At 47.3% G+C, this 27,672-nt stretch overlaps 1 protein-coding gene across 2 annotated transcripts in view; it reads left to right on the top strand.

Moving 5' to 3' along the window:
- The window catches only part of RGS20 (regulator of G protein signaling 20), a 94,275-nt gene that overhangs the window by 27,822 nt on the left and 38,781 nt on the right, over positions 1-27,672 (top strand). The window contains exon 1 of one of the 2 annotated variants that reach the window (XM_006259938.4): positions 13,107-13,246. The exons of the other annotated variant lie outside the window; for it this stretch is intronic. Coding sequence (XP_006260000.2) covers positions 13,142-13,246 — 105 coding nt within the window. The 5' untranslated portion in view covers positions 13,107-13,141. Of the gene's footprint in view, positions 1-13,106; positions 13,247-27,672 lie in introns of those variants that run through there. 2 annotated transcript variants of the gene reach the window in all.

The raw sequence follows: 27,672 nt of genomic DNA, 5'->3' as shown, positions 1-27,672 counted from the left end.
GCTGTTGCTGCTGCTACTACTGACACTGCTGCTAACGCAGCATTGGCTTCAGCAGCAGCATCTACATGGCTGGACTCCCTGAGAGCCATCCCTTGGGCCCTTTAGTCCCCTCTACCTCAATATATTACTGGGCTGCACTTGCTATGACAAGGACTCCCTTGGAACAGATTGCCTAGAAAGGTTGGGAAATCTCCATCACTGAAAGTTTTTAATATCATGGAAAACAAACACTGAGCTAGAATGTGTTAGATATGATCCTGGCTTGAATGCAAGGTGTAGATGACCTCCTGAGGTCCCCTTCAGCCCTATGATTCTATGAAACCTCAGTCTCCAAATCATCAGAAAATTCTCTTTTACCTCATAGTCTGTTTGCATACAGTGTTCAGTTATAAGCCCTTGCTTTGCAAAATAATGCCAAGCTCTGCTGGATTCTCCTCATCCTTCCCAAGGCTTTGGGAAATAGTACCTAACAGTGACAGCATGTCCTGGCCAGGGGGCTCCTGAGCTCATTCTACCCACTTACACTCACACACTCCAAACCTAGAGATGATGCTCCAGGGGCATCACCAGTTGCTGCTCTCAATCATGTAAAGACTGAGTTCTTGAAAGAAATTGTAGGGGTATCTCCCCAGAACAGTCTCACTTCTACAGTTCCTGTTTTGGACCCACTGCTGCCATAGTGTAAGTATACCCAGAGTAGCTGATTCTACCCCTACTGTGTGTCCTTCAGATTAATCTTTAGGATATATGAATCAAAATGAACTCCAAGGAATCCAGCCTACCAGGTTGTATCATACAGGTGAAAGGGTTCCCCAAAGGTCTGGAAATTTGGCTGTGGAACAACAGTGGCACTTAACTGCTGTGGCTTTGGAAGCTGTGGCAATTAATGCTGCCCCCAGTTCCCCACTGCCAAATTTCTGAACACAAAGCAAGTCCTGTGGACCAGACGACACAGCCCTGTGTGTTTAATCGCACTGGTGCTCAGGGTCAGTCTGTTGCCCTGTGGCATCAGGCCAACTCTCAGGATCTCAATATTGTGCTGTTAGACAGGAGGGTGTGATACAATTGCGCATATACAAACACACAAATCAGTTAGGCACATGCCCACAAACACGCACACACATGTGCACACACACACACATACACACTACCAACTCAGGTATATACACATCCAAACCAACCTAGGCACATGCATAACTATCACCAATTCAAGCATATACACTATTCACCCCAAAAGTTAAACAAAAATAGATTGTCCATACCCGCACACTCAGTACACATACACAGATCACTAATTCATATATTATGCACACAATGATACACACACACATATATATATACAACCCACCTACACATACACGCAGGTAAGTTCCTAACTTGGATGGTACAGTGTGTATGTGCATGCTTGGGGTACCTGGGGGAAGGTTAAGGTGAGAGAGAGAGAGAGAACTTGTAGGGAGTGAAAGTTACCAGAACCAGGATTAGAACCGGTGGGCTAGAGAGAAGCTGACTGAGGAGCTAAGGCTTGGAGTTACTTAAGGTAGATTGGAGCTGAAAACTGAGGCAGACAGTTGAGATATTGGGGGGGGGGCACAGATAAGTGGTGGCAAGAAGGAGACAGCCAGGAAACAGACAAAAACCCAACTCGGGGTTTCAAAATAACACGTTTATTAAACAGACAACATACTACACAACCCCATAAAGTTATTGTTTCCCACACACACATTCACAATGGCAGCAGGAGAAAGAGACTCAGTGGAAGGGTTGGAGTCTGGGTAGGGAAGAGAAACAGAGTCCAAGTCCTTGGTTGAAGAGTGGGTAGGGGTTGATAGCTACCTATCCAGGCTGGAAAGGGGTCCTTGTCCAGCAGGTGTTGTCCAGAGTGGGGTTGCTGGCAGGGCCTCTGGGTGGATAGGTGGTGTGGCATGGTGTTGGTCCAGATGGAGAGAGCATCCCAAAGAGTCAGTCTTCACTACCCCTTTTATGGGGCAGACTACCTCTGATCTCCTATGGGGAGGGCCTGTCCAGGCAATGTCAATCCTGTTCCAGAGGGCTCCAAGTGTTCTTACTGAGTATGTGCAGCCTTGGCACAATGGTGGGTTGCCTAATATTTTGGTTTTTGAATGCTGAGGGTGGTTCCAATGGCTGGGTCATTGGTCCAGGTATTGGTTTTGATGGTTCAGTTATTCATAGGGAGCTATTTTTAGACCTATTGCCATTGTCTCTCAAGCACCCTCATTCATCCCCATTCATTCAGGAACCAAGTTACACAGGAGGGGTAGGTATGAGTCATAAGTTACACAACAGGGCATGCAGATAAGATGGAGACTTGACATTACAAGATGGAAACTTGACATGACTTATGCTAACTTACATATATAGGCCTAAAACAGTAATCACACAATATCAAAGCAGTAAAAAATCAATACAAACATAATAATTATCACATATAAAACAGTGGATATCTAAATCAAAATATCAGGGCACTTATTTGCAAAGACGGGAGAGAAAAATAAAACTTACTACCTAAAATAAAATGTTAAAGCTTATTCTACATCTTAGCTTACTTATACTTATCTATAGGGAATAGAGAGGGAGAAACAAAGTCAGAAATGGTTGGGGAAGGGGAGGGAATGCATTTTAAAAGGAAAAAAAAGAAAAACTGGAGGGGTTTGCTACAACTCCACAGCCAGATCCAATCCACAGAGCCAGGCTGGCACACCATATTGCACCTGTGGGCTGACCCCATGCTGGATCTGGACCTTGAACCTTCCCATGGACTGGGCCCACACCACTCTTTGGCTGTGGAGCTGAAAAGTTGATCACCACTGGTCTAGAGCATCTGGCATGGGGAAGGCAGTAGACAAAGTACAACAATATGGAGCTTTGGGGCTGCAGTGCAGCCTAGTATAGAGTGTCTTAAGCTTGATCAGGTTGGCAGTGCTTCATCCCCACAGTAGTCTGGAGTCCAGATGTCACAAAATTGGTATAAAGCTGCCTTTGCTTCAGCTTCCGCTTGGTTTGCACTTCTCTCAAGAGATGCACAGAATTTAGCGTAGCATCTGTAGTCATATACATTGCTTTTCCTTTAGAGTTAGGTAAACACTAAAGGAAATTCCAGAAACAAGGACAGTCAGAGGAGCCCTTTACTGCATAATCCCAGCCTGTTCAAAGTCAGGGGCTTGTGTAGCTGAGTGGCAGTGAAAGGATATCCACATGGTTCCTTTGTGCACCAGTTTCTCTTAGAGAAAGACATCTCTCTCAGAGAGAAACATATGGGTCCATCCAACATTTAAAAGCTCTCATTGAAAAATAATGGTGTAAATTGTTATCTTGATGTTAATAGAGCTATGAGAATTTATACCAAAGTATATGGAAAGCACGAAAGCATGGCAACTAGTCTCTATCATTGCCAATCACAAAACAGTTTAGATAAGAGAAATTTGGCTTAAATATGAGGAAATGTGAAGAAAAAATATTGCTTAAATATAAGGAAAATAATGGTTTAAATATGAGGAAAATATTACTTGTCTGTGGGTATATCTACATGTGCATTTACTCCACAATAACTTACTGCGGAGTAAGTGGTTTTTAGGTCACTGTCTACACAGGCAACTGTTAAAGCACAGTAACACTGGGGACTAAAGTTTCATAGATTTCACAGACATTTGGGCTGGAAGGGACCCCGGAGGATCACTGAGTCCAGCCCCCTGCCCCAGGGGCAGGAAGCCAGCAGGGATCATAGGATCCCAGCAAGATAAGCTTCCAAATGTGTCTTGAAGGCGTTCAAAGTGGGTGCCTGAACCACCTCTGGCAGCAGTCTATTCCAAACCTTGGGGGCTCAAACAGAGAAGAGGTTTTTTCTTATGTCCAGCCTGAATTGGTCACGGCAGAGTTTGTGACCATTCAATCTTGTCATCCTTTGGGGTGCTCTGGTGAACAATCGTCCACCCAGATCCTGTTGAGAACCCCTGATAAACTTATAGGTGGCCACCAGATCTCCTCTGAGCCTGCGCTTTTCCAGGCTGAAGAGCCCCATGGCTCTCAGCCTCTCATCATAAGGTCTGTTTTCCTGACCTGTGATCATGCACATGGATCTCCTCTGCACCCTCTCAAGTTTCTCCACATCCTTTTTGAATTGTGGAGCCCAAAACTGGACACAGTACTCCAGCTGCAGCCTCACCAAGGCCGAGTACAACAGGAGAATGATGTCCTGGGATTTGCTTGAGAAGCATCTATGGATGCAAGCCAGCATTTTGCTTGCTTTACTAGCCGCAGCATTACACTGAAGGCTTATGTTAGTCCCAAGTCATTCCACACACACAGTGTTATACTGTGCAGTCAGGTGTGTACATGTGCTTTATTGTGTAGTAACTAATTGGACATAAATTTGATACCTACATGATGCAGGTATCAAATTCACACCCGAGTCAGCATAAGCCACCATAGTTACTGCACAGTGTGGGCATACACATGTAGCTACAGACCCATACTGCACAGTAATTTTTGGTTATTGCACAGTAACCTAAATTAAAGAGCAGTAAATGTGCATGTATAGATGCACCCTGTCTGTGGCAAGGTGGAGGGGGAAGTAAATAATGGCAATCCATCCATGTCAGAAAAATAATCAAGAACCTCTGTAAATAGAAACCCAGGAGGTTTCCACTCTCTATACAGAAATAGCCTTTAATGGGAATAATTTGACCTATAGTTGTCAATGTGGTTGGCTTCTGTCATTCATTTAGTGCCCTGAGATTCTTATTATTTGAGGACTTATCTTACCTTCTTTTTATCATTCATTTTATCATATAGCCTTTACTTTCTACAGAAATCAAACAACCTTTTTTAACTAATTAAAGATATGTTTTAAGCCAGAGTTCAGAATCATGTGTACAGTTGTTTGGTTTTGCATTTTTTCTGTGGTTCTATTGTTTCTAAGTATTCACTCTCCAGTGCAGATCTTTTACCTCAGTTCTTTACACATTTCCTCATTGTCTGCTGTTTGTTCATTCATTCTCCTTTTTTTTCCAAGGGATTGTAGTATATTGCATGTTAGTTATGATTTCTTCAGTTTCCCAGTCACATCTTACAAAAAAAACGTGATTTCTCTAGTTGCATCCAAATTCCTAAGTTGATTGCCCATTTTCCTCACACTTTCCCTCAAAGTTTTTTTTCATATCTTCAAGACTGATCCTGCTTTCACTTAAGACAGTGGTGAAACTCCCATTGGCTTCAGTGGAATAGCCTCAGGCTATTGTACTGCCACCGTTTGTAATCATGTGTTCAACAACTAATTCTATATTATGCTAAATCTAGTTTGCTCATGTACACTACTGCCAGATTTCCCTGTTATTCTCACTTTCTAAATTTGGTTCTTTTTATTCAGAAGGAGAAGGGGAACAGCTTTTTTTCTAGTTGTAGTCTCTACCTTCTGTACCCAAAAGTTGCCTTCCAATTAATTTAGGAACTTTAATTACCCATTTGATTGTATTTATTGCTTACCAGCGATCTCTGTAATTAAATCCTGTGTTCTAAAAAGACTGCATTACAGTCTAGAAAATCACAAATAATCTGTGCAGGTATCTTCAGTAGGTCATGTCATACTTGTAGAGTTGAGTAAATGAAGGATTTTTTTTCCAACTTGTTATAATGATAGTGAACATGATCTACCTTCCCTTTAGCACCTAGAATTCTTGTTGTATGGAAAGGAATAGAGGTCCTCTCTAACAGTACAAAAGGAAACAGTAGTATGGAATATAATTATTGCTGTTCAGTTGGATTAGCTTCAAAATTTAAATTATAGGCCAATAGTGACACCTGCTGGAAGCTTGTAATAAGGGTTATTTAAATTAAAAACAATATTCCGTGATCTTTTCTTGTGCACACTTTTGTTAATTGTGGGCTTTTAACATAGAACAGGCTTACTATGACCACCTTTTGCCAAGTTCTTTGCTATAATATGTCATCAGGGTATGTACTAAGAAGAGTTGGTCATGATGGGCAAATATGTTTTAAAGAAACTTAAATTAAAATACAAGGGGTTTTTAGTCATCCAGAAATAATTTGCAAAGGAAAATAAAAGAGATGATGGATGGATGTGAATGAAATGATTTTAAAATGATTCCTACTAGCTCTGAAAAATATAAGAAATGCAAGTAAAGGAGTAATCTTGTTTCAAGCTTGGTCCTATATAAAGATTCCAGCGTTGTTTTAAATCTCTTGCTGGAATTTCTGAGTAGACAGCCATGTCCTGGTGAATCTAGTCTAGAGATTTTTTTTGTTCTTCTGTCAATCTGCCAGAGACTCTATCTAATTCACAAAAGTATTTAAGCACATGAGCAGTCCCACTGACCTCTATAGGACTACTCCCCAGACTTCAAGTTATTTGCATGCTTAAGTGCTTTGCTGGATTGGGGCCAGAATGAGTAGCACAACTATCATCATTAGTTGAACTAACTTTTCCATTCTAAATCTCTCCCAATAACATTCCCAAACAGTGTCCTTTGGAGGTAACTGTAAGTATTATTTATTTGATAAAAAAAAGTTTCATCATCCTTAGTTGAAACATTATGAATTGTGCAGGATTGTGTTAAGGTGAAGCAGAAATACAGATTTGTAGCTGGAGGGGTTGGGTTTGGAACTTCATGCTTACCAAAGGCATTATTTCAGATCCACAGCTGATTTTCTTAATTCCACTCAAATCAATAGATTGGACAATTTACACCAGCTGAGAACCAGACTTCTAATTTTCAATAAGGGTTGGGGCCTTTAATGTATTTGAAAAAAATTGCTTTACTATTTAGAAGTAATTGGAAATGCACTATGTGCATTACTACATTGTCCATATGTTGCGTGTACATCTGCTCTCTGGACTTCAGCAAAAGTAAATTACAGTGTAAGATGAAGTCTGGTAAGTTGGTTACTTTTGGCAGAATAGTCATTTGGGGGTGAAACTACATCACTGTGAATCAATACCATAATAGAATACATCTTTGAAGAGTCACAGAAACTAACACATTAACCGCACAGTTCAAAATCCTGGCCCAGTTGAAGTGAATGGCAGAAAGGTTCTGTCTACACTTTCAGCTTTATATCAGTTACCATGACTTCACAACCATGACTTCTAACACAATGTAAATTTTTAACACACAAAAGCCATTAACGTGAAATTCACTCTTTGGCAAAGGACTAACCCAATGCCTGTGCATCACTTAAGTCCTACTTAATCCTTATTTTGAGAACATAAGAGATGCCCTTAAATCCTGGATTACTGCAGAAGGCTGAATTTTACCCTTTGAAAATAGAAAGACTTTGTTCAAAATCAGTCCCTGCTCCAGAATTAATATATTGATACTATTTGTTTTTGTTTGTGATTACAGTACTTATGAAAATGAAGAACCACTAGGCAGGCCCTAGGTGTGGTATGAGCCAATAATGTGAAACTGTATCCCACACAGCTATGCCATGACTTTGTTTAGGTTTGATTATTTTATCCAAAGAATTTGCTCAAATTCCTGCAGGTTTTAATGACAATTTGGAAGTCCCAGTTTGACATAGAGATCATAATAAACTTAAAATATGTTGTATCTCAAGAGTTTTATGCTGTTATGTTAAGTCCTGCCATTTAAAATAAGTTAGCAATAGATCCACTAACAAAACACAGGACACTCTGTAAGTTACTAGTGTTACTGTAATAGAAGTATTGAATATTTTCAAGGAGGATGTTTCTCTAAATATCATGTTATAACAGGAGGCTTGGTGCACTCTGAAGGTGCTGCAGAAGTCAATCGGGAGTCATGTGACTCAAAAGGAGGCTAGGGTTACAGGATATAAACCCAGAGCCTGAGCTGAAGCAGTAGTCTGATCCTGGCAGCCAAGATGTGAAGAACTCCTGAATAGCAGGGCTGTAGCCAGGCTTTTTGCAAACGCCTAAGCTGGGGTAAGCAGGCTGGTAGTCTGGGGATTGAGACAAGGAATGGTGGTGGTCTCATCTGGCCCAGAAGCAGGGCCCAGGCCCAGAAGATAGGGGGCAAGGCTGAAGAGCAGGACCACAGCTGAATGGTTGAGAGAGCAAGGAGGGTCAGGGACCTGTAGGCCACAAGGGATGAGAGGTAGACAAGGGATCAGGGTCTTGTAGCCCAGGAGAGAGGAGCAGGGCTAGGGAGCCTGGAGGTCTCAACTGGCTTGGCAGGGCCAGGCGAAAGAAAAGGGATCAAAGGCTAAGGAGGGCCACAGTCAGAGACCAGCAGTCAGGGATCTGCAGCCCAGAAAAAGTCCAAGTTGGGGCCAAGGGCCCAGTACCTCAGGAAAGGCAGGATCAAAGTCAGTGACCCAGGGCTGCACCCAGAAGTAGCCAAGATGGGCAAAATGCTCGGGTATTGACAGAGAGGGATTGGCTTTCTGCCATTCTTGGCTAGAATATGGGAAAAATGCTCAGGGCTGTCCCTGTTGGTCTCTGGCTGTGGCCCTCCCTGGCCTCTGACCCCTCTTCCTGGGCCCTCGCTCCCCTCCTAGGCCAGTTGAGACCTCCAGGCTCCCTTAGTGGTAACATCTGTGAGGCATCGGTATGGTGTAAGGGGCAGTTGGAGTAATGTAATAAACCCTTAAGGCACTGTGTAATGAGACTTAAACTTAGGAGTGGATGAGATCTGGCTTAGGAATCCCAAAGGCAGGCTCCCTTTTCTGAGTACTTATTTACACCAAAGTATGGCAGGAAACCAGAAAGGAGAGAATGCTTAAGGGATCAAGGACGTAACAGGAGCTAGGTGACCACCATGGCCATCCCAGCCACCTCTGGGTTCCTAGCCTGTTATACATGTGTAATTATGGTTACATAAAATATACTCTTTTAAAATTGTACACCTAGTTACATTTTAGAAAATAATTTATACATAGTTCTGAATTGAATTAAATACCTTTGAAAACAGATGTTATTTCTCAAAATTGTGATTTTTTTTCCATTTAAAAGTTCATACTCTTTCAAGCTTTCGAGTGATTAGTAAGAATGGATTCTGTGCTTTATGTATAAGTTATTAAATAAATTAATTGTGAATCAGCTTAAACCCCCAATCAATAATTTAATAAAGCAGGAAGTACTGAGAAATGGTTGGTTCTCATAAAAACCCAGGCTTTGCCCACACATAAGGCTATATTTTTTTTCTCACAGTAATATAGTCCAATACCTTCTCCAACCATCTGATTAATATGTCAGGTAGGATTCCCCACTGTTATGTTCACCAGCCATAATGAAGTGTGCAGTAATAAAGACTCTTGCCATCATCTCTCTCAGAGAATGTGAGAGAGAGAACCCAGGGCCCTTTGTGGCTTTCATCACAAAACACATCCAGAAACTCTTCTATGAAATGCCTGGGAAGTGTTGGATCAACAATGTGTGTCTCAACACACAAACGCTTTCACCAGACTGTTCTCTTCCCTTCCTGCCTTTACCAACCCGAACAAAAAAAAAGATTCTCTCCCATAATCATGGGATTTTGAAGGTTTAGGAATGTTAGAAGGTGTCTTCCATGTGCCAGGGCAGGGCTCTTCAGAAGACACCCTCTGCTGTATTAACTGAGTGTCTGGCATGGAAAGAAATAAAATATGTGGTCGTCGAAACTGGCCCAGAACTCTGCTGGTTGCTATGTGTTCACAGGCAGATGGCAGCCAATGAATCAGAAAGGAGTTTTTCCAATTTAGGCTTATTCTCACCTCAGGATGAGTCTGATCAGGGAAAATTCACCAGTGGGTGTTTCCCCCTAGCCATAGACCATAGATCCATAAATCCCATATATCAAATGGGGAGGAGAGGGAGGCTTGGTTGCTAAGCAACTAAGTGCCAGCTTTCCCTATAGTTCTCAGCCCTGCCAAGCAGCCTTGCTTACCAGAACCATTACGCCCTTCTCTGACCATAATAAGACATCAAGCTGCTTTTGACCCCACCTTCACCCTGACTTCTCAAAATGTGGATGCACCCAAAAGAAATCGGGATTTGGGGATTTTGAAGGGGGGGTGTGGTGGAGAATTATTCTCGCTTGAGGATCAAGTTCAGTATGGAAGAGAGGTGCCCTTAACTGGTGCCCGATCTTGGTAAAAGCAGGGTTCAGACTGAGAAAATACAGACAAGAGGAGGAAAGGGAAAGAGGAGGAAGTTCCAAGGGGGAGTCAGCTTCCCCGCAGTAGGGTAAGTCATGGACCTCAAGTAATTCAGAGGGCCAGTGCTATTTCAGAGCCGGTGCAGCCAGTGAGCATTTGGTGTACGCCGCAGCGAGGGCATAGGTAGACATTTTCAGCAGAGGCGCCAAAAAGGAGCCGCGACTGGTTCAGCACGCTGGACAGCAGCCGTGCGGGTCCATAGCATCATCCCGCGTGGCCTGGATGTCTCCCTGGCTGCTTCTTTCATTCTAGGCGAGATTTTAAGGGAGTTTGGGGGGGGGGGGGGGAACAGGACTTTTTTCCATGTCCTATTTCACCTCCTTTCTCCCTGCTGGTTTGCAAAGAGTGAAGAGTGGCAGGGAAGAATTGTACCACTGTGAGTGCCCTTCAAGGGCATCCTCTGCTTGTTTTCCAAACTATTGCCTCCTGAAATCTTTAGCCATCCTGAGCAAAAGGGTTCCCGGGAAAGCTTCAGTGCCAATGACTGGGGACGAGTACAGCATTCAGGGGATTGTAAACTCGTAGGGGTGTCCTCCTGGGTCATTCTGCAGTACATGGCACGTGGGTGGGGGACCCACCTTGCCTGAACCATGTAATAAAATAAAGCTGGAGGCATCATGATAAAAGGAAGGGCATATTTCCCAGGGGCAAACACTGCTGACATTTACCTCATCAGCATGTAGTGGCTCTTTACTGTGGGGGTCTTTACTGGGGGCTGTAGGGTTTTTTGCTTTCCTCTGTGGTCCCGGGGGGGCCAGGACCTCTTGAGCATATATTGACATTTCACAGAAGCAGGATTTTGGCTGCTCTGGCTCCCTAGCTGTCCCTGTGTCAGGTTAGGGTGTTAGGTCGGTGTTGTATCAGGGTTGACAGACTGATGTAGAGCTTAGATTATGGTTTGTATGGGAGGGTTTGGCTAGGGGTGCGCCTGCCTCAGGCAAGGTGTTGGACTGCATGACCTCTTCCAGCCCAGCTTCTCCTGTGATTCACAGCGGTCGAAAACCCCGGTACTGGCTCTTCTCCCCTACCTACCCACGCTGTTTATAAACTCCTGGAACAGCTCCTGGGGTGCTGGTTGTAGCTGTGTTGGTCTAAAGACAGGCAGACAAGGCTCTTTGGGCAAACATGGTATCTTTTCTTAGACCAACAAAATAGTTGGAAAATTGTTCTTTGCAGCCTTTCAGGCACAAACCTTTCTTCAGGCATAGGGAGAGTCTGCTGGTGTTTCGTGTTCTCCTGGTTGGAAGAGAAGCCCACATGCAAAGCCCATATGCAGGCTTGTGAACCTGGCCAAAGGCCTCCCGCAGCCTATGTGATCGCTGATGCTGTCACTCGAGTCAAACACTTGGAGCTGGAGGGAAGGTGGCAGAGAATGAGGGAGACCCGAGCGGCCTGTAGTGTTGCAGTCACTCGGCCCCGGGGAGGAGGGAGTTGTAAGAGGCCACTGGACAGGAGGGAAGAGGTTGATTCCCCTCCCAGTCTGTCAGGGGTCGGAATTCAAGCCAGATGGACTTGGCTGTGGCCGGGGCCTGGTTGATCCCCTCAGTAACGCTTCTTTTGTGTTTCTCTTTCTCTTCTCCCCCCTCCCCGACCTGCCCCCGCGCTGCAGCCTCCAAAGCCTCCCGGGCTCCTGGCTCTGCTGCCGGCTTTGTCTCTGTTCTCCAGCCCCTTCTTCCGCCCCCAGCTTCCAGCTCCCAGGCTCTGCCCTCACTTTGCCACCTCCCTTCTTCCAGCTCCGCCGGCTGCCCCGCTCTCTGTCACCAGCCCCCCCCGAACAGGGCCTCTGCTCCGCGGGCGGGAGGCGGCAGCCCCCGGGCAGCTCGGGGCATGGCTAGGAGGCCTCTGGGCAGAGCTGGCATGGCCCTGCCGCGCCTCCTCGGAGCACCGGAGATGCCATAAATGTAAAGGAGCCGAGCTCAGGAAGCAAGGGATCCCCCTCAGGCCATGCGGTGCTGTGAGTACCACTCCCCCCCCTCCTCCCCCTCCATCCCACCCCTGCCGCGGGGGAGGGGGGGATGTTTGTCTCCAGCCCCCCTCCCTGGCAGCCGCTTGGAGCGAGGTTTCCCACCCCGATCGTTGCTGTAATTGGAAGATTGAGGGCGTGGGTGGTGTCTGCCTGCGCCTGGAGGGAGCTCAACGCATAGTCAGGGCTAGGAGCGGTGATGACAGCCCGGTTCCTTCCCGGCGCAAGCAGAGCTCCTGCCACCAGCCCGGCCCCGGCCCCGGCCCCGGCCCCGATCCCCTTGGCCGGGGCGGCGGGGATCTCTCTCCCCGCCTTGCTCGGGCTGTAACCAGGGAGCCCTGCTTCCAGGTCCCGGGAAGCCGGAGGAAGTGACGCGCGTGTTATTTATAAAGCGGATCAATTTCGGGTGCGGGGAAAGAGCGTGTCGGCCGCGGGACTCCTGGCCGCAGGGAGGGAGGGAGGGCGGGCCCCGAGTAGCAACACATGGGCCGGCGCTGCCGGCGGCCGCAGGAGCTTTCCCACCCAGGAGGCCGCGTCCTCTGGGGGGAAACCCCGCGGCATCCCCCGGCCCCGCGCGGCGCAGGCAAGGCGGGCCGGGGCAAGCGCAGCCCCTCGTTGCTCCCGCGGAAGCCTGCTCCGACCCGCCTGCCTCCGCCCCACATCGGGGGGCTTGACAATTGCCCGAGCTCCCGCCGCCCCTCTGCCCCCCCCACCCCATCTCCGCCCAGCCCAGCCCAACGCGCGCTTGTTGATCCCGCTCCTCTCCGGTGACTAGCTGGATGCGGCAGATGTTGCTCCAGATGTGTCAGGGCCCGTGACTTCAGCCGCTGGGGAGGGGAGGGGAGGGGGGGAAGCCCGAGGGCGCGTGGCAAGGGGCAGGCAAGCTGCATCCTGAGGGTGTCCCGGGGGAAGGGCGGGGAGGAGGAAGGGGAGGTGCCGGCGCGTCCCGCACTCGGGTGCCTGGCAAGGCAGGGAGGCAGAGCGGGCTCCCCCGGCCCCGCAGCCCCCCGTGCGAGCCCGGGACGCATGCGCATGGCTGGCGAGCCGCCGTCCCCGGCCGAGGAGCCCGCTGCAAACGGATGCGATCCCGGCAAAGATCCCCGCCTGCCCGCCGGCCCCCGCCGGGACACCGTGAGTACGCGCCGCTCCGCACGTGGGGGCCCCGCTTGCAGCCGGCCGGCTCCGCGGGGATGCTCGGGGCGCGGGTCGGTGCCTTGCCCGGCTTCTCCCCGAGCGCCGGCCCGAGCAGGAGCCGCCCGCCCGCCAGCCCCCGGCTCTGTCCCGCACTCCAGGGGGCGCAGCTGGCAGCAGCTGCCGGGGCCAGGCTCAGGGATCCACCCGCCTCATGCCCAGTCGTGCCCGGCTTTGCCTGCCCCTCTGGCCCCTGTGCACGGACGGGCAGCAGAGCACCCACAGCACGGCCTCCCCCTCCTGAGAACTGGCACGGGAAATAGTGCGCTGGAAACGGGAGGCACCTTTCTGAGGAGGCTAACAAAGCCTTTCCCTCCGCCAGCCTGGAACTGGGTCTCTGACCCTCACAGGGGTCTGTGAGCAAGACAGAGACCTTGGCCTGAGGTCCACCCTTGGTGTCTGCTGCACTAAACAGGGTCTTGAAAACTAGACATCGAGGGCAGAAAGTTCAAATAATCTCATCTTGGCCCATCCCAGTAGGAACGACTGGCATTTAATACAGGAGATGAAGCCTTCCATGCCCTCACCCCATGTATTCCCAGTTTTGTTACTGGAAAATGCAAAATAATGGAAATGTATATCTATATACTGGAATGCTATTGGTGTAATGCAAAGACCTGTCTAATAGTTGCGTGTCACTCATGTGTTTCTGCTCATAGGCATCATAGGGTAGCATTGGAGTCTGGGATCAGCAGGGCAAAATACCATCAAGTGCCAATATAGTACCTTATTACTATGTGGTGGTAGGGAGAAACTATTATGTGGTATACAGCACCAAGAAATATGATGTAGAAATCCAGTTTAACTTACTTGGCATGAGGCCGGAGCTTCACTCTGAATTTGGAACAAACTGAAAAGTACATGAAAGTCTCCGTAATATAAGGATGACAATTATAATTATACCTCCTTCCCATATCTCTTCATACTTCATAGTATGTAGTATATGAGTTTTTCTATTCACCCTTGATGTTTGTGTCTGTCTGTCCACATTCATATCTACAGTCATGCCACCACTCTCCATTTACAATAGCTGTTTAATGAAGTACTGCCTTCGTAAGTCTTGGTGGTTTCACTTCAGAAATGTCATTACAGCCCTCCCTTTCTGAAGCCCCTCAGAGAACGGCCTAAGTTTTCAAGGGTGACTCATGTTTAAGGCCATCATTGGTTTAACTGCCCAACCTGAGACACCTTAGAGGAATGGAATATAAAGAGCTGAATGCTCAGCATCTCACAACATCACACGTTTTTACAATGTCTCAAGTTGGGCTGCCAAGAGTTGAGGCACTGGCAGCTACTGAAAACAACTCCATCTCAGCATTATAGAACTGTTATTCTCTGGAGGCAGTGCATCTGGGAATTGAAATATGGCAACACTCAGGAATAAACAAGTGTCACTCAAAATACTCTACTTGAGGACAGGTAGTCTGCATTTCTGTTCAGAGGCTTGGTTTTGAACTCTTCATGCAGAATTATCATCTGTTTTTTGTACAGAAGCCCTAAAGCTATTGTTGTTCAAGTTATCATATTTTACTCAAATAGTAACCATGAGCCTGATCTAACAACAGGTTTTCCTTAGTAATTTCACCGACTTCAGTCCTGGGCTATAGGGGTACAATTAGGTTTAAAATGAGGCTGTCCATGTCCAGTACAGCTACAGAGGTTTATGCAGAAATCTTAGGAGTAGTCAGATTCCAGCATAGTACACCCTGAAGTGGCTCACAACAATCAAAATCAATAGGAAATGGTGTGTGAATCAGTATTTAATGCACTACAAGATGAGTCACCCTGATGCAGACCAGCTTTCGGACCAGTACAATGTCAGTCAGTTCCTAACACAGTTTGATATGAGTCAGATCTCAGCACCTAGTACAATATGATATGAGTCATTGACTAATACGCACCATGTGACTCCAATACACAGTGTGAGCTGTCAGAGCTTCTGTGTGATGTGAGTCACTTCATAGTACAGTAGAATGGGTTTTTTGGAGACCATTCATAATTAAGCATGATGTGACTGAGTACTTGGTAGAATATAGGATGATGGGAATCGGAACAGTAATCTGCGATGTGCAGTAGTTCCCTTGTTTGTATAATAGTAAAACAGCTTGTAAAATATCAAGCTGAATGAACTTTTTTAGTCACTGTATTAAAATACATGAGACGATTGTTTTCGTTTGATATTAAAGACACCAGATGTAAGACCAGCAAATTGTACAATTCTCAGCATTGTGAATGATCCATTTCTTAGCATTCTAGATGTCATGGGTAGATCCCCAACTTTTATAAGCCACTGTAGTTCCTTTGAAGCCAACTGCAGTTGCTATGCAAGACAAGTCAATAGAGCAATGGCAACTCAGGCTTTCTAAAATTTGCCCTGTGATGCAGAGACAGTACTGGCTTGATTCTGGTCTAGCATAAAGCCAGTTTAAACTGCTCTGGTATTGTAAATGGTCCTTCACATTAAAATAAGTTGCATTTAGAAGTTATGGACTGATAAACACATAACCCTAAATTGTTATATATACCAGGGTAATCAGGAATAGGAATAGATGTATGTGCAGTGTTCCTACTATCGTTCACAACAGTAAGTAGCTATTATTTTACCTTGCAGTAGTAATGGGAGGGCAAATAATACTCTAAGATGCACATAAACAACTGAAACCCAAACCTGCTTAAATTACACCAATAAGAGTTTTACCCCTACTTTTTCAGGGGTCTCCAAAGGATTGTGCAAAGGTATACTGTTTTATTGATTTGTATCCCATAGCAACCCATTTTTGTATCCCCAAAATGAAGTGGAGTTGTGTTTTCCACTTCATTTTTACACCAGTGCGATGCCAATTACACCAGTGTAAATGTTTGATCTGTCTATGCCGATACTCAGTTTCAGCCTCCTTCACACTACAAGAACACTGTGACATAGGCTTAGTGTAACCAAGAATCAGATTTATTCATCTTATACTTTGTTTGCAAGTATACCCACATATTTTCAGTCTGAGGAATGCCTGTAAGATCCTCTCTCTAAAGGTAAAGCATTTTCTATTCACCATAGTTGAATGGGTGTGTACATGGTGATTGGTGTGTTATAATGACATTTGTTTTACTCAAGTTCTATACAGCACTGGCATAGTACATGTTGGGCATACATCCCAATAAAGAAACCCAGAGGATGTAGAAGAATGATGGACATGGAATAACATGTTTATTAGAATGTCAGGTTGCATCCAGAATTGGCTTTTTCTGAGCATAGCAGGTTGATCATGCAAGGTGTGCCTCCTGTACAATGCTGAACATGGATGTAAAAGCAGTTCAAAGCACTCAGAGCTTTGCAAGATTAGACCTTAAACTGTAACTGAAATTAGATGTGTATGATTCCCTGTTACTGTGTGGGTGTATTACACTTTAAGTGTTCTTTTTGAAATGTGAAGGAACGCTTTAATCTGTGTAGATGAACAAAGCTCTTCATAAAGCTATGCATCTAAAAAAACTAGCCACAGATGAAAGTGACCAACCTGGTTTCTATCCATCTTTTTATATAATATATCTGGATTTCCATCAGGTCTCATAGGGGGAAATTTATTTACTCTTGCAGTCACACGTACTGATCCTCCCTGGATCCTCTGTTTTAACCCCCGCATAGGATGCTGCAGCTAAGATGACTTCAATATCGCCTATACTAAAAGCTGGTCTTGCTTTCTCCCCTGCTACAATTTTAAGCCACCCCATGACCACTACAGTGCACCATATTTCCACCAGTACAAAGAGAGAACAACCAAGGGTTTTTGACTGGAGTGCACTGATGCTCTTATTGGTAGTTATAAAACTTAGAAAGTCTTGGCCAGTTCAGGATCAGGAAAGGATTGTCCCCAGACAGCAGATTGGCAAGAACTGTTGTGGGGAAAGAGGGAGGGAGGACAGAGGGGAGGGAGTTGCCTTCTTCTGTAGGGTGGAATATGTTCCTCTTCCTAGGATCCATTGCCGCAGGGATCCTGGTTTTCTGTGTTAAAAAAAAAAAAATCACAAATTCTCTGATAAAAAATCCAAAATCTGTGATTAAAATTAAAGCCCGCCCCCCCCCCCCTACAGTTCCCCTGGCCCTGCTGGTGCCCTTCATTCCTCCCTACAGTGTCCCCATCCCTCCTGGTGCCCCTGTTTCCCGTGTGCATCTGTGTATATGCATGTTTACATATGTATGCATAGCCCTGTGCACATCTATGGGTGTACATATGTGTATGCATCTATACGTGCATGTGTGTGTGTGTGTGTGTGAATGCTGCACACACTCCCATGGGGAGCTGGCTGGGGGCTGAGGGAGTTGGGGAGGTGTTGGGGAAAGATGTAGAGTGGCTGTCTGGCCAGCTGCACATGGACTGTGAGTTGGCTATTGGCCCTTAAGAGAAGCCACATATGGAGGAGCCCCCGATAGCACTGCTTGGGTTTCATGTGCAGCCAGCCTGGCACTCCCACTGTGAGTGGGAAGGCTGCAAAACCCCTCAGCTCCCAGCCACTTCAAACCTCCCAGCAAACCCCCAGCTCTCAGGGGCTGCTGCAAAACCCCATAGCTCCCAGCTCACTGCAAACCTCCCAGCTAGCTGCAAATCCCCCCAACTCCCAGATGGCTGCAAAACCCCCCAGCTCCTGCAAACCCCGTAGCTCCCAATTGGCTGCAAAACCTCCCCATTCCATCAGCACCCAACCAGCTTCCCCACCCCCCCCGCCCCCCCCAGCCCTGCCGGTCAACCCCCAGCCCCCTGCAAGCCCCACTTACCACTTCACAGGCTCCAGAAGGAAAGTGAGCCTGACCCAAGACTTGGGACTAACTAAAGGCCCCAGGCCCCACCTTTCCCCGTCCCTCTGGGCAGGGTTGGGGTTTTCCCTGCAATCAGCTCTTGCAGGCTGAAACTCTGCTGGCCTGTACAGCTCTTTGCAAAACGGGGAGATTACAGGTTTCCCTGCTAACAGGGGAAATCCTCATTTTCTCTGATAGAACCAGGAAATCCTTGGTTTTCTCCATTTTTCCATGGGGAATGGAAAACCTAGATTCCATCTGGCATTGCAGTAGCAGGGTAGTGACTGCATCTTCATCACTCTTGCTTTTACCTTTTGTAGGGTGTGCTTCGTATTTTAGGTTTTGTGTTTCATAGTTGTGTGTAAGTATTTAAAGTGGTGTTTTAGGGACATTCATGAGTAAATGGTTACCTGCAAAAAATGCATAGGACTGGGTTCAATGGTCCAGGAGACCCTATCCAATCCTATCTTCTTATTTTCCTATCTTTTCCACCATCCTGCTAACCTGACCATTATTTCTCATGGCGTGTGTGTGTTCATTAAAGTACATTTTATTGGTCTCCATTAAAGTGGTGTCCTTCTTAATTCATGTTAACCAACTGGAAAGAAGTAGTTATTTATCAAGTTTGCTAAAGGTCCATTCCTGTTCACATTATCAACAGTAACTCACCACTGAATTCAGTGTATTCCCACTGTAATATTTCTACTTCAAAAGTATATAAAATAAGACTTCTGTGATTCACTTTCAACCTAAATCCAACAACTAGCTTATGACAATACTAAAGAATCACAGAATTACTTTAGTCTAACTGAATGATGAGCAGTATGGATTATGAATTAAAAACAATGATTAACAATCAAGTGATTTACAAAATATTCATAGTAGACCTGGCCCATAGTTCACTGAAATCAATAGGAAATTTTAATTGTTTTATTGAACTTTTGAATCAGTCCCAGTAGGATTATGACAACTCTATTGTTATGCAAACCTCTGTCCTCTGATTGGCATAACTTCTGCATGAATTATTTCACACTAACTATACAGAATACAAATGCCTAGAGCCAATCACACCCCAGAGCAAGTAACAATTTGGGGAACTGCTTAATCGGGGCAGGTGTGAAAAGGAACATTGTTTTTATGATTCAGAAACTGCACAGCACCCTTGCACTCTGTGTAGCTGACAAAACTTTAGGTTGCTGCAATATAAAACAAGGAAAAGCTTGGATAATATAAAAGATTCTGTAACTATTTTTTTCAGGGCAAGCTTGATTTTAAAAATCTGTTCCTTTGCTGTTTAGACTTTATATATTCCTCCTCCTGTGTGATAGTTCCTACTGTTAGGAGCCCATGTAATAACTCTAAACCAAACATCACTTAAGCTGCTTTTAACCAAGGAAATAACTTTCATCCCTGATCTTTGTACTCATTTATATCCATAAGATTAAACACAGAAAATGTCACATAATCTGAATGTCATACAAGCATCCTTGGGAGGACTGGTGTGAGCTTCATATCAATTCAGCATCCCAGCATAAGAGTCAGAGCATACATTTTAGCTTTCTGTTATTTCAAAGGTTTATCCAAAACCCCTTACTGTTTTAAGCAACATTGAGCAGCCAACAGTTGTTTACAGTTATGTGCATATTTTATACGTTACATATGTTATTTATCTTGATATAAAGCAGAATGTATACAATGATTTTTCTTGATCATTGCTTTTTAGGAACATTTTTTATATAATTAAAATATAGGGGTTGTTGGTTTGTTTTTTTAATCAGTATTTGGGAATGTGCCTGACTAAATAAATCTGAAGACTGAAATCTTCCACTTGCTACAAAATACGTATAATGTGGAGAAGATTTTCAAAAAATGTTTCTAAGATCTTTATTTAGATGCATAAGTCAGGATATATCCCAAGCCAATTCAAAGCAATGAAACTCTTTCCACTAACCTCAGTGGACTTTGATCCAAGCACTAACTAATGCAAGTTTCAAAAGTGCTGAGCATCCAGCGGTGAAGCTTTTATGATTGATGCTTAACACTTTTTCTGATTAGGACAGTAAACTTGCCTACATACAGATTTAGGCCCCTACTGTTGGTTTTCACTGTGGGATGTGCGCTCCCAGAAACAGAACCATCACAGAGCCATCAGTTTCTTTTCTCAGAGCAAGGGAAATAGTAAAATAAAATTACCAAAACAAAAAAACTCCACTGTACTAGTGCCTTTGGGGAAAACATGAGAGAAAAAAACATGATAGATATTAGTCATGTCATATTTCATAGATTTCATAGACATTAGGGCTGGAAGGGACCTCAGAAGATCATCGAGTCCAGCCCCCTGCCCAAAGGGCAGGAAGTCAGCTGGGGTCATAGGATCCCAGCAAGATAAGCATCCAGTTTGCTCTTGAAGGTGTTCAATGTAGGCGCTTGAACCAACTCCGGTGGCAGGCTGTTCCAGACCTTGGGGACTCGGACAGTAAAGAAGTTCTTCCTTATGTCCAGCCTGAAATGGTCTTGTAGTAGTTTATGACCATTCGACCTAGTCGTCATCCTTTGGGGCGCTCTGGTGAACAAACATTCCCCCAGATACTGGTGGTCACCACTGATAAACTTATAGGTGACCATCAGATCACCCCTGAGCATGGGCTTTTCCAAGCTAAAGAGCCCCAGGACTCTCAGCCTGTCATCGTAGGGTCTGCTTCCCTGACCTCTGATCATGCACGTGGCTCTTCTCTGGACTCTCTCAAGCTTCTCCACATCCTTTTTGAATTGTGGAGCCCAAAACTGGACGCAGTACTCCAGCTGCGGCCTCACTAAGGCCGAGTACAAGGGGAGAAAGACGTCCCGGGATTTGCTTGAGAAGCATCTATGGATGCAAGCCAGCGTTTTGGTCACTTTACTAGCCGCAGCATCGCACTGCAGGCTCATGTTCATCTTGTGGTCAATGATGACCCCCAAGTCTCTTTCTTGCATAGTGCTAGCCAACATAGCACTGCTGAGCCTATAAGGATGCTGCGGGTTTTTCTTCCCAAGGTGGAGAACCTTGCATTTATCAGCATTGAACACCATCAGATTCTCGTCCGCCCACTTGCTGAGCCTGTCCAGGTCAGCCTGAATCACCTGCCTGTCTTCTGGTGTGGATGCTTTGCCCCAAAGTTTGGTGTCATCGGCAAACTTGGCCAGTCCGCTTCTGACTCCAGTGTCCACATCATTGATGAAGATGTTGAACAGTATGGGTCCAAGGACAGAGCCTTGGGGGATCCCACTGGTCACAGGACACCATGATGAGTGACTTCCATCAATTACTACCCTCTGGGTCCGACCACGGAGCCAATTTTCCAGCCAGTGGATCGTGGAGGACCCAAGGCGACAATTGGCCAGTTTCACCAAGAGGTGATCATGGGACACCACATCGAAGGCTTTTTTGAAGTCAAGATATATGACATCAATCTCTTCTCCCTTTTCCAGGTGATAGGTCACCTGGTTGTAGAAGGAAATGAGATTGGTCAAGCAAGATCTACCCGCTACAAACCCGTGCTGGCTATCCCTTAAGATGTTGGCATCGGCCAGTCTATTAAGGATGGCCTCTTTAATAAACTTTTCTAAGATCTTCCCCGGGATAGAAGTCAGGCTAATGGGCCTATAGTTTGCCGGATCCACTTTCCTCCCTTTCTTGAAGATAGGCACCACATTGGCCTTCTTCCAGTCTTCGGGCACTATACCAGAGCACCAAGAGTTTTTAAAGATCCGTGCTAGAGGCTGGGCTATGATGCTCGCCAGCTCCTTGAGTACCCTGGGGTGAAGATTGTTAGGGCCGGCTGACTTGAAGGTATCCAGCTTCTCAAGATGTTCCTTCACCAAGTCAGCATTAATGGAGGGCAGGGGATCACCCTCACCCGGACTTCCCTATCCCGTAGCGGGCATGGGCGTCCCATGGGACTGATGAAAGACCGACGCAAAGTACCTATTTAATAGGTTGGCTTTTTCCTGGGCGTCAGTTGTCAGTTGCCCCATCTGGTTCAGCAGGGGTCCAATGTTGCCCCTGCTTTTCCTCCCCACATATCTGAAAAAGGACTTTTTATTGTCCTTGATGCTGAAAGCTAGATGGAGTTCAGTTGCAGCCTTGGCTTTCCTGGTATGCTCCCTACAGGACCGGACCAGTGCAGAATAATCCTCCTTGGAGGTGACTCCCATCCTCCATTCTTTGTAGGCCTTTCTTTTTAGCCTCAGGAGCTCTGCTAGGTCCCTGGAGAGCCAGGCGGGCTGCTGTGCCCTCTTGCTGCCTTTCCTCCGAGATGGAATAGACTTAGTTTGTGCATTGAGGATCGCTCCCTTGAGGAGCAACCACTCTTCTTGAACTCCCTTCTCCCTGTGGTCATGGTCCCTTTAGGGCCTTACTGACAAGCCTCCTGAGCTTGTCAAAGTCGGCTTTCCTGAAGTCAAGGACTATGAAATCTATGAAATCTGATTACAATTTACAACACGTTTGTTCTTATAATGAACTACTGGAAAACACTCACATACTATAGTGGAAAATGTAGCATAGGACTCTATATAGAAAAAAATACTATTGCATTCCCTTGTTTTCAATAAATAGCAATTTCGTTAAGTTTTATCTATTTGATTATGCAACTGCTAACTTCTGTTTAACTAAGAACAAACGTGTTGTAAATTGTAATCAGTTCCCCATAAAACCCCTTTGCTATGCCTGATTCTTTTTTTCATCCAGCAGTGAAGATTCTGTGATTGGTGCTTAATGCTTTTGCTGATCAGGACAGTAAACTTGCCTACATACATATTTTTCAGGTTGCATTTAGTTCTTCTAAGGGTGAAATTACACATTATGCCTAGGCTGTACTAAATCTGTAGAACATTAAGCAGTGTTAAAGTTAGAGCTGTGAGTTAGTACTGCAAACAGTCGCAGGTTAAGGATTAATACTGTTTCTTGCCTGCACAGCTCTGACTTGCCTCTAGAGGGCTTGCAAGTAGGGGTATGACTAGGAGCTGGGACAACTGCACTCTGTTCCTGTCTTGAATCAAGTTGGCGGGGGGGGGGGGGAGGAGGAATATCAGGAGAACTGGACTACTGGGAGCAGTGCATCCTGGGATTCTGGAGGACTGCAAATTGCTCATGATTCACAAGGGTGTCAGGCTTAGTAGGTAGACCTAGGAGTGAGGGTTCATGGTAGGGTTGCAGGAATGAACTGCAGGTTGGGAGCAATCAAGGGCAACCCATGTTCTAAACCAGGCTTGTCCAACATATGGCCCATGGGCCGCTATGCGGCCTGCCAAGCCATTTTCTGAGGCCCGTGGTGCTGCGACGGGAAACAAAAGTAAACACTGTTTACTTTCGTTCCCACCCCTTGTCCCTCCCCCAGCCCCTCAGCAGCTTCCTAATGGCTGCTGAAGGGCTGGGGAAGGGACAAGGTTCCCACATGCACCGCATCAGCTTAACGTTGCCGAAACAGTGCGGCTCCTCCCCTCCCCCCTCATTTCACAATGTCCCTTCCTCGCCCCACCCCTCCCTTCCTCATTTGCATGCCAGCTCCTCCCCCTTACACATTGCAGGGTTTCCGTTCCTGGCCCTGCCCCTCCCTTCCTCATTTGCATGCCAGCCCCACCCTGCGCTGGTCCCTGCCTGCCACTTGGGCTGGAGCAGGTCACGGTGCAGTGGGTGGGCAGGTGCAGGGGGTGTGGATGCCAGCTTGGAGGAATGCTGTGGCCGGGCCTGCAGGAGATGCTGCTGCCGCTGCTGCTGTGGATGTCAGGATGGGAAACCGGTGCCGCTCCTCCCTCCCCGCATCCCCCCATGCCCACAGACATTGCGCTGGGGGTGGTGAGTCATGGGCCTCGGGGAGGGAGGGACCCCTGCCACTTGGGGTCGGGCTCAGGCTGCCCCGGGGGAGAGGGAGCAGGGGGGTGTCCCGAAACATCCTGCACCCCCCTGTAGAGTCCCCACATGTCCCCCTAGCTGCTGAGCCCAGGCGCGCAGGTGTGGGAGCATCCTTGAGGCCACCCAGGTGGCAAGGAGGACACAACAAGGTCAGGTGGCACACCTTGACCCCTGTGCCCACCAGGCCACAGCCGGACTGGACAGGCTGCACGAGTGCCCACTCCTGCCGGCCCACTGGGTGATAAAATGTTCAGGATCCGACCCCACATTCAAAAAGGTTGGACACCCCTGTTCTAAACTAAGGGGTGGGGACCAAAGCCCAGAGTCTAACACTGAACTAAAGAACTATTCAGACATCCAAGGTCAGAAGGTAAGCTAAAATCAAACTGTACTCCAAACCCTGAGCCAAAGGATTAACCATGCATCGGGGAGTCAGGGGAGATACTGGGACAGGAGCCACACCAGGACTGGAGACCACAGTGGCAATGCATAGGGAGTGCACGGGGGTGCACGTGCATCCCCCGAAAGCACTGGTAAACCCACTGATTGGCTGCACTTGCCACTTAGGCGATGGGCGGCAGGAGGCAGGCAGGAGCACTGGTGATCCCGCTGCAAGTGCTGTCCGATCACTGCAGCTGCTCCCAGAAGTGGCTGCAGTGATCGGGCACAGTGATCAGGGAACTCCCTCCGGGCAGTGAGATCTGCTGCAGGGGACCCCCCGCCCCACTGGGCACCAAAACTGGTCGCAGGGGGGGCACATGCCCCCCTGACTAAGGCGACACCAGTCGCCCATGGAAGACCAGTAAGTTGTGCAGGAAGGCTCAGGTGCTGGAGGGGTTCCTAAGGAGCAGATCTGAAACCAATCAAAGGGAAGGGGATAGGGCTTAGCTGGTGCTGTTTAGTTCATTAGACTCAGTAACCTGGCTGCATGGCAGAAGCCTTGCTTAGTTTTGTCCCTGCCAGCTAGGAATAAGATGACCCTGCTTAGTTCATTAGGTCCAGCTGACCCAACTAAGCAGACTGCAGAGCATGAGCTTCACTTAGCCTTGTCCAAACACATGGAGCAGATTGAAGTTACCCAACACAAGCTAAGCTGCACGGCCCAGAGTGAACCCTCACCTGAAGTGGCATAACTTTGAGATGTTTGGAGGGCACTTAGCACAAGTTAATGTGTTTTAAAATGTTGACACTCACATTTTAAGTGCCCTTAGGATGGTCTAAGTGTAATGTAAAGTGAAATTCAACCTAACTTCTTATTGCCTTCATCCCTTTTCAAGGACTATTTCATCATTTTAGCGAGCATTCTTCTATCCTAAGATTAATAGCATTTTCATAGATTTCATAGACATTAGGGCTGGAAGGGACCTTGGAAGATCATTAAGTCCAGCCCCCCACCTGATGGGCAGGAAGTCAGCTGGGATCATAGGATCCCAGATAGATAAGCATACAATTTTCTCTTGAAGGTGTTCAATGTAGGTGCTTGAACCACCTCCGATGGCAGGCTATTCCAGACCTTGGGGGCTTGGACAGTGTGACAGGGGGCCTCCTGGGGCCGAACTCTATGGCCCGCCCGCCTGTCACTGTGACAGCAGGCCTACTCAGGGCCGAGCTCTTCATGGCCCGCCCACCTATCTCTGGGCAACCACCCGCTTATCTCGCCCGCCACGCCTTTGATGATAATTGATTCACATATCGATGTCAATTAAGCGGGAGGCTGCCCATTGTAATGCCCCGATGCCCGGGGGGCACTCTGCGGCTCCGACCTCCCCTAATACCGCAGCCCAAGCCTCGCAGATGGCATCTCGCTGTTCTCCTAGTCACCGGCCCCACACTGGGCCCCAGAATCGTCCTAACAGGACCCCTCTCTGATCCTTCCTATCAGGTGGCCACTCCGCCTTCATCCGGGCTACCTAGCCCCCCCAAAGCTATGTTCCCCTCTCGGGTGTGGTTCCCCCGGAATCTTCGGCCTCCTGCCCTGGCCCACCTCAAGGCCAGTCGGGACCCCAGGCCCCCAGCTCTTGGGCGTCCCTCGCGGTGGGCCCCCAGCCCTTTTGACTACCGTAGTCCTGGCCCCAGCTTGGGCCAGTTGAGGGTACTCTCCCCTTCGGGCTGGGTCTCTCTAGCCGCTCACTCTGTCACTGGGCCTCACCGTGCCACTACTCCCCATCCTCCCGGGGGCAACCGCAGCACCACGCCCATATCACTCCCACTCTCAGAGTCCGCCCTCTCTGGGCCCCTCACAACACTGGCCCATCTGGGCCCCCCAACAAACACAAGGGTAACCCACCCAGTGGTGGTGGGAGCTAGGGGTTAAGGCACCCCGACCCACCTTTCACCAGGGTGATAACTGGCCTGGCATTTCCTGGGGGCTCCCGCGCCACTGAGAGCCCCACCAGACCACCCACTCCCGGCAGGGTGCAGTTTCAGGTCATGCCCAGGACCAGGAGCCTCCTGCCAACCCCTTGCAGCTCCCCCTTACCTCTGGGTCATTCACAGCAGCCCTACAGCCAGGCGATGTTGCTACCTGGCCTCCAGCAGCCAAACTGCCTTGTTTATATAAGCAGCCTAGGCCTCAAAATGGCTGCCCTAATCAGGCACCTGGAGGCTGCCAGCTCCAGGCCCTTAAAGTGGCAGAGCCACCCTGTGCTCTGCCACAGACAGTAAAGAAATTCTTCCTTATGTCCAGCCTGAAATGGTATTGCAGTAGTTTATAACCATTCAACCTCGTCATCCCTTGGCACGCTCTGGTGAACAAACGTTCCCCCAGATACTGGTGGTCACCCCTGATAAACTTATTGGTGGCCATCAGATCACCTCTGAGCCTGAGCTTTTCCAGGCTAAAGAGCCTCATAGCTCTCAGCCTGTCGTCGTAATGTCTGTTTTCCTGACCTCTGATCATGCATGTGGCTCTTCTCTGGACTCTCTCAAGCTTCTCCACATCCTTTTTGAATTGTGGGGCCCAAAACTGGATGCAGTACTTCAGCTGTGGCCTCACCAAGGCCGAGTACAATGGGAGAATGACATCCCGGGATTTGCTTGAAAAGCATCTATGGATGCAAGCCACCGTTTTGCTCACTTTACTAGCTGCAGCATTGCATTGAATGCTCATGTTCATCTTGTGGTCAATGATGACCCCCAAGTCTCTTTCTTCTGTAGTGTTAGCCAGTGTAGCACTGCCGAACCTATAAGCATGCTGCAGGTTTTTCCTCCCAAGGTGGAGAGCCTTGCATGTTTCAGTGTTGAACACCATCAGGTTCTCATCTGCCCATTTGCTGAGCCTCTCCAGGTCAACCTGGATCACCCTCCTGTCTTCAGGTGTGGATGCTTTGCCCCAAAGTTTGGTGTCATCAGCGAACTTGGCCAGTCTGCTTCTGACTCCAATGTCCACATCATTAATGAAGATGTTGAACAATATGGGTCCAAGGACAGAGCCTTGGGGGACCCCACTGGTCACAGGGCACCATGACAATTGACTTCTTTCAATTACCACCCTCTGGGTCTGACCACAGAGCCAGTTTCCCAGCCAGCAGATCGTGGTGGACCCAAGGCGACAATTGGCCAGTTTCACCAAGAGGTGATCATGGGATACCAGATTGAAGGCTTTTTTGAAGTCAGGATATATGACATCAATCTCTTCTCCCTTGTCCAGGTGATAGGTCACCTGGTTGTAAAAGGAAATGAGAT

Source organism: Alligator mississippiensis, chromosome 3 (genome assembly GCF_030867095.1).
Source record: "Alligator mississippiensis isolate rAllMis1 chromosome 3, rAllMis1, whole genome shotgun sequence".
Classification (NCBI taxonomy): domain Eukaryota; kingdom Metazoa; phylum Chordata; order Crocodylia; family Alligatoridae; genus Alligator; species Alligator mississippiensis.
The sequence above is the reverse complement of the archived record's forward strand: the minus strand, read 5'-3'. Positions and strand labels throughout refer to the sequence as shown.